Source organism: Amphiura filiformis, chromosome 19 (assembly GCF_039555335.1).
Source record: "Amphiura filiformis chromosome 19, Afil_fr2py, whole genome shotgun sequence".
In the NCBI taxonomy this organism is placed as follows: Eukaryota; Metazoa; Echinodermata; class Ophiuroidea; order Amphilepidida; family Amphiuridae; genus Amphiura; species Amphiura filiformis.
This window is the reverse complement of record NC_092646.1, coordinates 20,233,029-20,246,718: the sequence shown is the minus strand read 5'-3', so window position 1 is coordinate 20,246,718 and position 13,690 is coordinate 20,233,029. Positions and strand designations below refer to the sequence as shown.

The following is a 13,690-nucleotide window of genomic DNA, read 5'->3' as shown; positions in this document are numbered from 1 at the left end:
TCCAAGGGGGTTTTCTTATGAGACATCCTCATGATAAAGCACTTCGCTTTATTAAATTTCATCTGCCACATGGCTTCCCAGTTGCAGAGGGAATTTATGTCATCTTGAAGGGTGTGACAATCATTGATAGAGTCAATTTGCCTGTATAAGATCAAATCATCCGCAAACATCCTAACTTGAGATGTGACGTTGTCCGGGAGATCGTTTATATAAGCGAGGAATAACAGAGGCCCCAAAACTGTGCCTTGAGGAACTCCCGACACAACAGGAGATTTAGCAGAGTGTTCACTATCAATGATGACTCTCTGGGTCCTATTGGAAAGGAACGCTTGGATCCAATTCTGCATATTATTTCTAATCCCGAGGTGGTGAAGTTTAGCAAGCAGACGGCGATGGGGCACAACATCAAATGCCTTACTAAAGTCCATGATGCACAGGTCTATTTGGCCGCGGACATTTAGCACTTGAGCTAGGTCATCAACAAGACCCGATAACTGAGTCTCACACGATCTTCCTCGTCTAAAACCATGTTGCTTATCACTGATAATTGAGTACTTGTCAAAATGAGCCATTATGTTGCTAACAATGATATGCTCCAATTGTTTACTGACGATACTTGTGAGGGAAACTGGGCGATAATTAGAAGGTGATGATCTATTGCCCTTTTTGTAAATTGGTGAAACATTTGCATCACGCCAGTCTTGTGGTAATGCACCAGAAGATAAAGATTTTTGAAATATCTTTTGCAAAATTGGAGCAATTGAAGAAGCACATTCTTTCAGAATCTTGGCAGGAATGTTATCAGGTCCAGTTGCTTTTTTTGAACATTGAGGTTTTTCAAAAGCTTTTCTATCCCTGGGGTAGTAATAATTATATCAGGCATATCAGGAACAGTACTTTGAGTGAAGTTGGGAATGTTTTGGATGTTTTCATCCGTGAAAACAGAGCAAAATTGGGCATTCAAAGCCTCGGCTTTGTCTTTGGCACTGGAAGCTATGCGGCCCAGATGTTCTAATGGACCAACACCAAAAACCTCCCTACGGAGAGATTTTATATATCTCCAAAAAGGTTTTGTATTGTTGCTTTCCAGGGTATCACAAACATCGCGGATGTATTTCCTTTGAAGTTTCCTCAATTCTCTGTCATTTTTGCGTCTAATGTCTTTGTATTTGTCCCACGTAGCAAAATCACCAGTTTTGCGGGCTTTGTCATAAATTTTGCGTTTCTTATTACACATTTTCCTCATCCTATCATTCATCCACGGGAGTCTGACTTTTGAAGTGCTCATTTTTGATGGAATGTGGCTATCCATGGATTTTTGGACAATTCTAGTAAAATCTGACCAGATTTCATTAATGTCAGATTTATTTACATGATCATCAGTCAAGGTAGCATTGAAGGCATCTAATTCTTCACAAATCTTATCATACTCTCCCTTAGCGTATATGTAGACTTTGCGCCTGGGTTTATGCACAAGCTTAGGACGAACCAATGCAGAAACTATAACTGTGTCATGGTCGCTTAAACCGTCAATCACTTGGACATCTTTGACAAATGAAACATCATTTGTGAAGCACAAATCAAGAATACTTTTTCCTCTGGTTGGTTTCTGAACAATTTGGTGGAGACCATGATCCAGCGCTATATCAATCATGAGCTTACTGGGCCCAGGATATCTACCACATGGGATGAAGCTGTTGGTAATCCAGTTGACATCGGGCAAATTAAAGTCCCCTAGCAGCCAAATTGAGGCATTTTTTGGAATTTTTTGAAGTGAGTCATCAAGAAGTCTCATATAGTCATTATCAGTTGTTTGGGATCTGTAAAAGGCTCCAATGAAGACAGGAGCGACACCTTTTACATGGATACTACACCATTTCATTTCACAATTTTCTTGATCCAAATCTGATTCATCTTGTGCGATAAATCTATCATTCACAGCTATGAATACTCCGCCATGGGAGTCACTATTGCGGTCTTTGCGAAAAATATGGAAGTTTGGAGGGAATATTTCACCAGAATTTATATTCGGGTTCAGCCACGATTCTGTCCCTACAATAATGTCAGGATCTTCTTCGTTGATGAAGCAGAGAAAAGCAGGCAATTTTTACGAACACTTTGTAAGTTCATATTCACAATCTTAAGCGGACGCTCTCTGGGTTTATTTTGTTTTTCTTGTCTTTGGGTTCAGAAGCAGTCTCTTTACAAGGGCTTGAGGCTCTACTCGGAGCACCAATACTAACGTTCTGTGGCAGGCTATGCACTAAATCAGAGTTTAGTGATGAAGAATCATTAACATTGGACACACTTGATTCATCAGTCAAGATTTCAAATCTGTTTCTACACTCGATGTTGGATCCACAAAAGAATGAAGAGTCAAAATTTGGCATTGCGCAATCACAACAAATCCACGAGTAGGATGAATGCTTAGCAAGAACATGGTAAACATCACTACTCATTGTAAGGCATTGGGCATGAAACCAGGTGTTACAATTTTCGCACTCTAAACACTCTTGGCCCCATCTTGCAGCATTTTTACAAATCTTGCAAGGAAATTTAATCTGGTAAGCAGGGCCAGGATTTGGGTTTATATCACCGGCGATGAGCAGCAGGAGGGTAATCTTGGTAGACGAGTTCAATGAGGTAATACAGTATCTTTTGAAGTGGCGATTGGAAGTTGAACACTGCACAGATAAATGGAACAAACTCACCGGAGATCTCCATTGTGATGAACAATCCACGTATCCCTGTATACATTCGTGGTTTGGGGGAGGGTTTTCCGATGTCACAATCTTGGCAAAAACAAGGAAACACAAAGCAGTCAAGGTGGAACACGACGGCCTATATTCCATGGCAAGAATTGGTGGAAATTGGTAGTCAAAACAGCTCAGGAGTTGAAGTAAATGGCAATTGAAGTGGCTATAAAATACTGCGTCACACGTAGTTGTATACAAATTAAAATGGCGCGAAACATCCAAATGGTAGCAAATTTTTAAAGTCAACTAAATACACCAAAATTGTTAAAAATGCGATTCAAGCACGACGTACACGAAGCAGCGAAGGTTTAAAAACACTTATAACGTGAAAAAAGCATAAAATGTTCCAAATTAAAGGCTAAAAGTCAGTAAAAACGTGACCGAGTCACGGAGCAAATTTTTCGCGATGTTGTCGCTAGTAATGCATGATGGGAAAAAGCATTCACCCGTGACACCGCCCTCCACCCCCCATGCCCGTGACACCGCCCCTCCACCCCCCCATGTGAAACACACACACCTCCACCACTAAAGAACGTATAGAAATATTAATACAAAATTACATTTTTTTTTATGTGCACACACCCCACACTCCATCTATATTGCACAATTTGCAAATCAAATAATTTAACTCATTTTTACAATTTGGCAACGGCAAATTACTACAGGTCAAAGGTCAAGGGTCAACTTTTGGATTAGACGAGAGGTCACCATTACGTCATTCATGTTCATGCGTTGTAAATAAAGTAAATAATAAAGCCGAGAGCTGGAGAGTTTAGTGCTGAAAAAAACATGAAAACGCTGCTCGATTTTGTGCACTAAATGGAGTAGCGCTTGTGAAAGCTTTGTTCAACCGCATGCCTTATTTATCTCGCCAGTGCCTCTCTGCTTGGTGGTCTATTTCTAACACAAAATCGAGATTTTGTGTAAGCTTATCGACATTCCATTTGCAAAATTCTTTGCATTGACAGTCACAATGACATTGTCAAATTTGTCTACATACTCCACACATGATGATGGATATCAATCTCTACAACCAGATCAGGTAAGAAATATCAAATATATGTAGTCTTGGTAGAGATAAATTCGATGTGTGATGTCATCCTTGGGCGTGGTTTCGGCATTCAAATGCTGCACGCACGTAAAGTTGTAAATCGTATTAAATGCGCGCATTTATGATTACACAGTACATGAATAAATCATGATTCCCAGTTTTATCTCTGTCGGAGACAATATCTTGGTGGGTTCTCCTATACCTCCATTCGCCCTTTTGCACGGCAGGCCACGGATCTTCCATCTTGCTACCAAAATGAGGTTTTACTGCAAGCACATGCATGACATGCGCTGATGCGCAAAAAGTGCATTTTATTTAATTTCTCTCAGTTTTCTAGCAACGCATAAAAAGGCAGTAGGGCACACAGCAAAGCACGCATTTGACAGGCATATGCAGTATAATGCAGACCTTGAATTAGACAAAAAAATTGTTTGGTTGCCCTTCCGAGACAAAAATTTGGAGGGTCGGTAGGTGACTACATTGTAGGTGGATCCTTTAAAAAAAATTTTTTTATGGACTCTTCCTTGATTTTTCCTCCATTTTGAAAAGGCTAGTATTGACAAATGCTTGATCATTTTACGGTAAAAATGTGTGCTTTTGGACTGGATTTAAATGGAAATACTTCTTGTTTTCAATCAAATATAAGCATTTAATAAATAAACTGAGTGAATTACAAATATAAAAGTCCTTGATTCTGACCCAAGATTTCCAATTTTTTGGGTCGGTCGGTTGAGGGCAACCAAACATTGTTTTCTAGCCTTACTTGGTGCATTTTACCGTGCATGCATCAGGGCTGTGATTTCCCCGGATTTTATAAATCCGGATTTTTTTATGTGTCCCGTATCTGTATTATTTATTTTTATATTCAATGACTCTTTTCTTTAAAAAAAATGTATACTTACGTTTAATGTGTTGTACCGCTATTGGCGGTATATGAATCTTAATACAATTTACATCACTTTTTTTTACTTATTGCATTTTTCTTTAAAAAATGATTAGGCTATAGATTTGTATTAATTTGTGCACAATTGATTGATTTTCCATATCTGATCTTTTCATTGACCAAACTCCATCTGTTTGCTAGCTCCCCATGTTCAGTTAAAATGCTTAAGGGGGTACTACACCCCTGCCCAATTTTGTGCCTATTTTTCCATTTTTCTCAAAAATTATAGCGCATTGGTGACTAAGTAAGATAGGCTATGTATATTATAGGGGCAAGGACTACAACTACTGCACAGGAAATTTTATTTCAGCACAGACAACAGTTGTGGAGTTACAGTCAAAAATGAGGGAAAACCAACATTTGATCAATAAATCAATAACTACTTACCTTGAGTTGCTAAATTTTCAATGCAGTAGTTGTAGTCCTTGCCCCGATAATATACATATCTTACTTACCACCAATGCGCTATAATTTTTGAGAAAAAAAGCAAAAATAGGCACAAAATTGGGCAGGGGTGTAGTACCCCCTTAACGCAGCCATCTATGGAAAGCTGGCGGTTTTCTGGTCTACTGAAATTAGCCATGGTGACATGCATCTTTGTAAATGGATCTGGCTTGTGATTGGTCGCCCAGATCTTGTGATAATGTAAATCCTCTGGGCATGTGTCATTACCACTAACTACAGCATACACAACTATCTGTGGAATTTGCGGCGCTTTGTGTTGGTGCATGAGTACAACTCGTACTTCCATACTTGTGGTTAGATTGGATTGATAACAAATAGATAGCAAGTACAAGGTGTCCCATAAAAAGGTTACATGTAGAAAATGAAACACATTTTGTAATGGTAAAACAAAACAATGTCATTTTCTCAGATATTATTTATTCATCCTTCTTGTAACAGCATGCTAAGTTTCAATTCCGTATCTTAAAAGCAACTTAACTTATGCGAGCAAGATGACAGGGGTGTCAAGTGTGGCTAACTATCAAAATATCGCACAATGAAAGTTGAACACAAGCACGACTTTGTTTTCAGATGTTTTCTTTATTACTTTTTATGTTTCTCTCATTTTTTATTGTTGAACTTATTGCACAAAAGAAACATACATGCATTGAAAAATTAAATATTGCACACTGAAAATATATCAGTTTTAGAGCTTCTTGACTCTTGGTGGTAACAATTAAAGGAAAATGGTCATTAGATAAGAACACGTTTTTGGTGAAAGCAGTTCTGAACGCTGCATCTCATGTCATCAACATAGTGAAATGAATAACAATATTTTACATGCCTTGCTTGGATTTTGACTTGAAATCGCTGCTGTTTGTTTTTACATTTCTGACTGAACTCCTGAAATAAAACTGCAAGTGGCAGAAAGTATGAAACCAGCATAACTCAATGTTCTTTCATTGTTCATTTCAGGGCAATTCAATGAGAGCAGCTCAGTTTGATAATCCAGGGGATCCTAGCGTTCTGTATGTAGGTCGTGTTGCAATACCAGTGTTAAAGACAAGGGAAGTCTTACTGCAGGTCAAAGCTTCAGCCATCAACAGAGCCGACACATTACAGGTATATATTTGCTAATTTGCTCGCGCTCAAACTGAAGTAAAAGCTTTCATATTATTTCTCCTTCTTTGCTTACCAAACATGCACCCATACACACCGCCACACATAACACTGACCTGACAAGCACCATTCTTAGCGATGAGCACTGAATGGTGCAGGGACAGACTTAGGTTTCAGTTTTCTACTGGCCCTCCGGGGCAGTGAAATGGCAAATCTACTGGCCCTGCAATTAATTTACTGGCCCAGCTTTTTCAATATGTTCTACTGCAAACTGTGCAAAATCTAGTTCCAAAGGTTCACACAAAGGTTCAGGTAGGCCTATGCGACTATACGGTATCGTTATCTTCATCAGATAGTGCACAAAAAGAGCTTGGAAATAGTATGTAGGTCCATTGCTGTAAAACGTTGGTGCATGCAATGCAAAACTGTGTCAAGTTATGTCCATCATTGATTAGGCCTATATCATGTCTCATATGAGTTATATCAGGCTCAAATATCTAGTGGCCCGTCAGGTCAGCATTGTTGGAAGTTGACTGGCCCGACGCAAAAACCACTGGCGCGGGGCAACCACTTAAATTTGTCCCTGGAATGGTGTACTCCCCCTTAGTCAAAATATACGAGGTAGATCTTGACCAAATTAATCTGTAATGAAAAAATCTCCAACCCAGTTAGATCTTTATAAAGCAGCTCGCACACGACTACACACGCTGATGCGAAAATGGTCATTGGCCTACCTGTGGCCCACTATAGCCCCACCCTTTTCCATCTCTGATTTGCATACACCGGTCTCAACCAATAGGAAATGACAATTAGCAGGGGACAAACCAACAGGGTCATAGCCAGGATCGTCTTCCCCCGGATGTCTACCTTGTTGAGTGGCACCTGAATTTTCAAGCTCTAACTAATTAATTATGATAACATGAATTACTTCCTCAGAGAAGAGGCAGATACGACCCTCCACCGGGAGCAAGTTCAATCTTAGGTTTAGAAGCAGCAGGAATTATCCACACAGTCGGTCCAAATTGCCAATCCAAATGGAAAGCAGGTAAGACAACTTAACCCCCTGAGCACTACCTGCCAATCTAACATTGCCTCTGATTGGTCAATTACATGATATCTTCACATTAATCACCAATTAAAATGGAGCTTTGCAAATAATTCACCCCAACTTTTTTGCGTGGTGAAATTATTCTAACAATGTTGCTGATTGGTCCAGTCGATAATGAAAACTTCTTTTTGGCCAATCGGCAGGTAGTTCTCATGGGGTTAATTCATCATTAATGCTCTGTGTGGGCTTCAACATAAAAAGTCCCAACTTTTAAGATATTTTCTTCAAATATCAAGAGCTATCCCAAGAACCACTGAACCAATACTAGGCTTGTTTGTACTCATTTTTATGCATTATTCATGCTGTTTCCAAATATGGTCATAAAAATGTACAATTTTGAAACTTTTTAATTTAAAAAATAAAATTTGAAACTTGTGATCTGCAGTCGACGCCCGTGTGGAGAGGGTTAAAATGGGATATTCCAGTTGAAATCCATACACCCCCAATGGAAGACATAACCGTAATCTTCCACACAGGGAGTGTGAATTTCAAATAGGGTTACCTGAATGGGTGACTCCATTTGAAATCTACACCCCCCTGTGTGGGAGATTAAGGTCATGTTTTCCATAGGGGTATATGGATTTCAACTGGAATAGCCTCATCTTCATGTAATGTATGATAGGGTTAATTTGCGCAGCTTCAGCTCTGTTTAGTAGTCAACACCAAATAATCGCGACTATTACGATGTTGGCGACTTTTCAATATTTTTGTGCCCAAAACTGTACTAATAAACATTTAAAGCATGGTCTAAGACTAAAGAGATAATGCAAACAACATGACATTCAAAATTTAAAACACTGTGCTGTTAAATTCTGTGCACAAAGTGGACATTTTTTCACTATTATAAGCCAATTGATATCATATTTAGCACTACATGTATTCAAAATTGTAAGAACAGATACTGAAAGTCTTTTTCTAGAGAATATGTGATGTGATCAAGCGAAATCAGTCGGAAGTTGGATATATTTATTTTCAGATATAGCAAAACAAAGACAATGATTTCTTTTGTTGCCTATTGTTTTGGAACCACTTCAGCTGTTCATATCTTTGGAACTAAATGTTCAATTTCAATGGGATTTCTTTATAAATACAATCTTGTAAAAAAATAAAAATTGAATATAACCGACTTCAGACTGATTTTGCTTGATCACGCCACATAAGTGATGCGATCAAGAAAAATCAATCGGAACTCCTTTTGTTTCCTGCTGTTTTGGAACTTCTTCAATTGCTCATATCTTTGGAACTGGTTATTTAATTTCAATGGTTTTTTATGGCAAAATGTAGCTTTGCAAATTTGCTTTATACAATCATGTAAAAAAATTGAATATACCCGACTTCAGACTGATTTTGCTTGATCACACCATACATGTATAGGCATATAAGCCATAAAAGTTCCTTCGTTTCTGCTCATAAGTTGTCCTTTTGTTACCATAGGTGATAGAGTGATGGCGCTGTTACCGGGTGGCGGTAATGCAGAGTATACGGCTGTCCATGAGGACCATCTGATGCCAATAGGAAAGCTTAAATGGGATGAAGCAGCTGCTATACCTGAAGTATGGCTCACAGCATATCAACTGCTACATTTTGTAGGCAAGTTTACCAGTTCTATCCAAAATGGCCTATTCCATTTTTTGGAAAAATCTTCCACAAGGGGAGTATGAATTTCAAATGGAATGAACACATTAGGCAGCTCCATTTGAATTCCATACACCCACTAAGAAAGATTCCACCTAAATCTTCTACAGAGGCAGGGTGAGTTTCAAGTAGAGTTGGTTAATGTGCTAATTCCATTTGATATGTGGAATTTTAAAAAAATGTATTGGAGGCCTTGCCGTCTAGATTTTAAAGGCGAGCTCGATGTTAGGTGAGTGGTTGAAACACTCTTTAGTAGTAGAATCTAGTGGTCGAATCACTCTCTAGGTCTGAAAGATCATTCATACCAATTATACTTATGGACTGTTGAATACCCTCTCTATCGTTTTCAGGAATTCAGACTAATTTATCACAATATATGTAAAGAATGCTGAGACTTGATGTAAATTGGGTGATCATGGTGATTCGCAGCGAGCGATATTTAGTGTCTATGGCGAGTGAAAAATTGCTCACTAGAAATTGAGTTTGGGCGAGCGGTGGCGAGCAAGAGTGATCTCTCACCTTAAATGGCAACGCCTGTATTGCATGTACAAAGAAATATAGTTGTTCTCACTCTCTTGTTGCCATATTTATTACTATTGTTATTTCAGGACATATGAAACGCAATGACACGGTGCTCATCCACTCTGGAGGCTCAGGCATAGGGACAGCAGCTGTACAATTGGTCAAACTAGCTGGTGGTCATCCCATAGTGACCGCTGGATCGGAGACAAAACTGGCTAAAGCTATTAGTCTAGGAGCAGAGGCTGGATTTAATTATAAGCAAGAAGATTTTGCTCATGCTGTACTTAGACATACAAAAGGTAAGAGCACAGTCGGCTGAGAGTACCTGCGCATCAGTTGGGGACTTGTTGAAGCGAAAATGATTCTGATATGAATTCTTGAACTGTTCTCTTGTTATTTGACTTTTTGTGTATATTTTTGTAAGCGCCATGGTATCTTTGTGAATGGCGCCATAAATGCCTGTAAATGTAAATGTAATATATCCTAATGGCAGCGGAATAATTGTTGAAGTGTGCTGGTACTTAGGTGAAGCGCACGTTAAATCATCGACATTTATTTATTATTATTATTTTGTATTAAAAATAATGGCTGCAGCTGGTTAAGAATGTTTCGTACTGTGTCATAAACATGCAAAACAAATCCACCTTTGTGGTTCTTGGTATGTTGATTCAGACGTCCTTGTTTTGATAGCAATATTCAAGGTCCATGATTGTCGCACAGACGGGTAGGGGTTTGTGTTATATAATGCTTCCGATGCTGCCATGTGATTCAATGCACCTGGGCATGTTATGTATTGCTTAAACTTGAGTGGCGTGGGGCGATATGTCTGCAGCCATATCTTTCATAGGGGGCATATGAATTTCAACTGGAATAGTCCAAAAACATTCAATTTAATATATGCTGGCGAAGTGATGTAATAATTGGATTAACTACTATAGCAATAGGTGAAAACAATTTTTGAATATACCGCGCTGCACTGGTACGTTCACGCGGTAACACTGCATTGAACCATGTCATGTTGATCACTCGCACCTGTAAGATTGGTATCTTTGAAAAGATCTGTATTGTATTCAATCTATGATTGCAGACATATACAGGTGATGAGTGCCACCTGCTTGTAGTCTTGTTCAAGATGCCCAGTATCAATATACTATATTGCTAGCTAATTTCCACAGGCCCGGCCGCTCTATACGGCCAATAAAATCAACTTAATTTCTACACTGATCATATATATTTAGCCCCATTGGCAAGCCAAGCGAGCACTCGCAGCTATTAGCACTGTCAGTTTTTTCTTAATTGTTTTACATTGTACAAACCGGGGAAGGGGAGGTGAAGCCAAGTGTCTTGTACATTAGCTCATTAATGTTGTATGTATGACCCAATGCACTGACGAAATATGCTGTTTTCATTGGTGGTTGTCCGATGATCAGGGACGGATTTAAGCAGTGGCCCGGTGGCCCGGGGCCAGTGGATTTTGCATCGGGCCAGTAAACTTCCAACAACGCTGGCCCGGCGGGCCACTAGATTTTTGAGCCAACACATGAGACAAGATATAATCAGTCATGGACATTATTTATATAGTTTCTGCTCCGCCAGTCACCTGTAATTTATATCTTTATTCAATGATTTTTCGTATATTTATATTCTTATTCTTGCATTTCTAGCAAGTTGGAAATATACGGCCGCTTTTTACGGCGATAGTAGGCCTACGTAGCCTACTACTTCCAAGCTCTATCTGATGATGATAGCGATACCGCATCATATTTGAAACTTTGTCAACTTTTGGAACTAACAAAGGCAGGACCAGTGGCGTAACTACGGGGGTCAGAGGGGAGCAACATGCCCCGGGCGCCACCCTTAGGGGGCACCACATTGACCAATTCAGCATCGATTCTGCGCCCCTCCAAGCGATGAAAGTTAAACATTTTGCGCGCTTTGCGCGCATTTCAGCACAAAATCAATTGTAAGAACATTTTAAGACAGATATTCAACATCTAGTAACCAAAATTAATTAGTGTATAGGCCTTATTTGTCCACATTTTTCGCGTTAAGGTTTGCTTGACTTTAAGGACTCGGATAGCGACATTTCCACATATTTTTGTGGGACTTTAGAGCACATCAGACATATCGAATTGCATTTTGAAAGCGAGGAATGTCCTTCTGATATCAAATAATTTTGATTTTTTTTAATTTGTGATATACCGGTAATACACATTTTTATGGCAAATTATTAAAATTGATATAGATTTTCCCCAAAACAAGAAAATAATTAGTTTTTTTTTTTTTTAACATATTGAAAAAGCTGGGCCAGTAAATTTATTGCAGGGCCACTAGATCTGCCATTCCACTGGCCCGGAGGGCCAGTAGAAAACCGAAACTTAAGTCTGTCCCTGCCACCTGCTTGTAGTCTTGTTCAAGATGCCCAGTATCAATATACTATATTGCTAGCTAATTTCCACAGGCCCCGGCCGCTCTATACGGCCAATAAAATCAACTTAATTTCTACACTGATCATATATATTTAGCCCCATTGGCAAGCCAAGCGAGCACTCGCAGCTATTAGCACTGTCAGTTTTTTCTTAATTGTTTTACATTGTACAAACCGGGGAAGGGGAGGTGAAGCCAAGTGTCTTGTACATTAGCTCATTAATGTTGTATGTATGACCCAATGCACTGACGAAATATGCTGTTTTCATTGGTGGTTGTCCGATGATCAGGGACGGATTTAAGCAGTGGCCCGGCGGCCCGGGGCCAGTGGATTTTGCATCGGGCCAGTAAACTTCCAACAACGCTGGCCCGGCGGGCCACTAGATTTTTGAGCCAACACATGAGACAAGATATAATCAGTCATGGACATTATTTATATAGTTTCTGCTCCGCCAGTCACCTGTAATTTATATCTTTATTCAATGATTTTTCAGTATATTTATATTCTTATTCTTGCATTTCTAGCAAGTTGGAAATATCTGCCGCTTTTTACTGGCGATAGTAGGCCTCGTAGCCTACTACTTCAAGCTCTATCTGATGATGATAGCGATACCGCATCATATTTGAAACTTTGTCAACTTTTGGAACTAACAAAGGCAGGACCAGTGGCGTAACTCACGGGGTCAGAGGGGAGCAACATGCCCAGGCGCCACCCTTAGGGGGGGGCACCACATTGACCAATTCAGCATCGATTCTGAGCCCATCCAAGCGATGAAAGTTAAACATTTTGCGCGCTTTGCGCGCATTTCAGCACAAAATCAATTGTAAGAACATTTTAAGACAGATATTCAACATCTAGTAACCAAAATTAATTAGTGTATAGGCCTTATTTGTCCACATTTTCGCGTTAAGGTTTGCTTGACTTTAAGGACTCGGATAGCGACATTTCCACATATTTTTGTGGGACTTTAGAGCACATCAGACATATCGAATTGCATTTTGAAAGCGAGGAATGTCCTTCTGATATCAAATAATTTTGATTTTTTTTAATTTGTGATATACCGGTAATACACATTTTTATGGCAAATTATTAAAAATTGATATAGATTTTCCCCCAAAACAAGAAAATAATTAGTTTTTTTTTTTTAACATATTGAAAAAGCTGGGCCAGTAAATTTATTGCAGGGCCACTAGATCTGCCATTCCACTGGCCCGGAGGGCCAGTAGAAAACCGAAACTTAAGTCTGTCCCTGCCGATGATCAGACCGCCCATTTGCTGTCAATCTTGCGGTCAAGAAGGTTGTTGTATTTTCAAAACAGCTGGGCTGCACATTTATGAGCATGCACCATGTGCGTGAGTGTTTACGTTTGTGGTCAAACAATAAATGACAAGTATATGATTGGATGGCTAAAGTCATGAATATTCAGCAGCATCTCATTCTTTTCTATATTTGGTAGTCTACATAAAATCAGGAATCTCAGAGATTTATAAAGTAAAATATTAAACAAGGAATACAGATTGATCAAGACCGTATTTTGAGCACGCCCATCACTATATAGAATCGATCACTGTTGTTGGCTGTTACTTACACGCGTAACATACAGCATGTGGCCCCGGGTGGATATGGGCTTGATTCAAGACTACCTGCTTGTAGGGCAGCGTGATATATTCAAAATTGTTTTCA

At 39.3% G+C, this 13,690-nt stretch overlaps 2 protein-coding genes across 2 annotated transcripts in view; one reads left to right on the top strand and one right to left on the bottom strand.

The window, feature by feature from the left end:
- Positions 1 to 778: 778 nt before the first annotated feature.
- Positions 779 to 2,724, bottom strand: LOC140140430 (uncharacterized). The gene is made up of 2 exons (XM_072162191.1): positions 2,712 to 2,724; positions 779 to 1,977 (listed from the first exon to the last, which is right to left on the bottom strand). The coding sequence occupies exons 1-2, from the start codon at positions 2,722 to 2,724 to the stop codon at positions 779 to 781; spliced, it is 1,212 nt and encodes a 403-aa protein (XP_072018292.1).
- A 746-nt stretch (positions 2,725 to 3,470) lies between these two features.
- Positions 3,471 to 13,690, top strand: part of LOC140141026 (quinone oxidoreductase PIG3-like) — an 18,503-nt gene continuing 8,283 nt past the window's right edge. Inside the window, exons 1-5 of the mRNA XM_072162805.1 lie at positions 3,471 to 3,798; positions 6,170 to 6,316; positions 7,250 to 7,358; positions 8,856 to 9,011; positions 9,665 to 9,877. Of these exons, the coding sequence (XP_072018906.1) occupies positions 3,730 to 3,798; positions 6,170 to 6,316; positions 7,250 to 7,358; positions 8,856 to 9,011; positions 9,665 to 9,877 (694 nt within the window). The 5' untranslated portion in view covers positions 3,471 to 3,729. The remainder of the gene's footprint in view (positions 3,799 to 6,169; positions 6,317 to 7,249; positions 7,359 to 8,855; positions 9,012 to 9,664; positions 9,878 to 13,690) is intronic.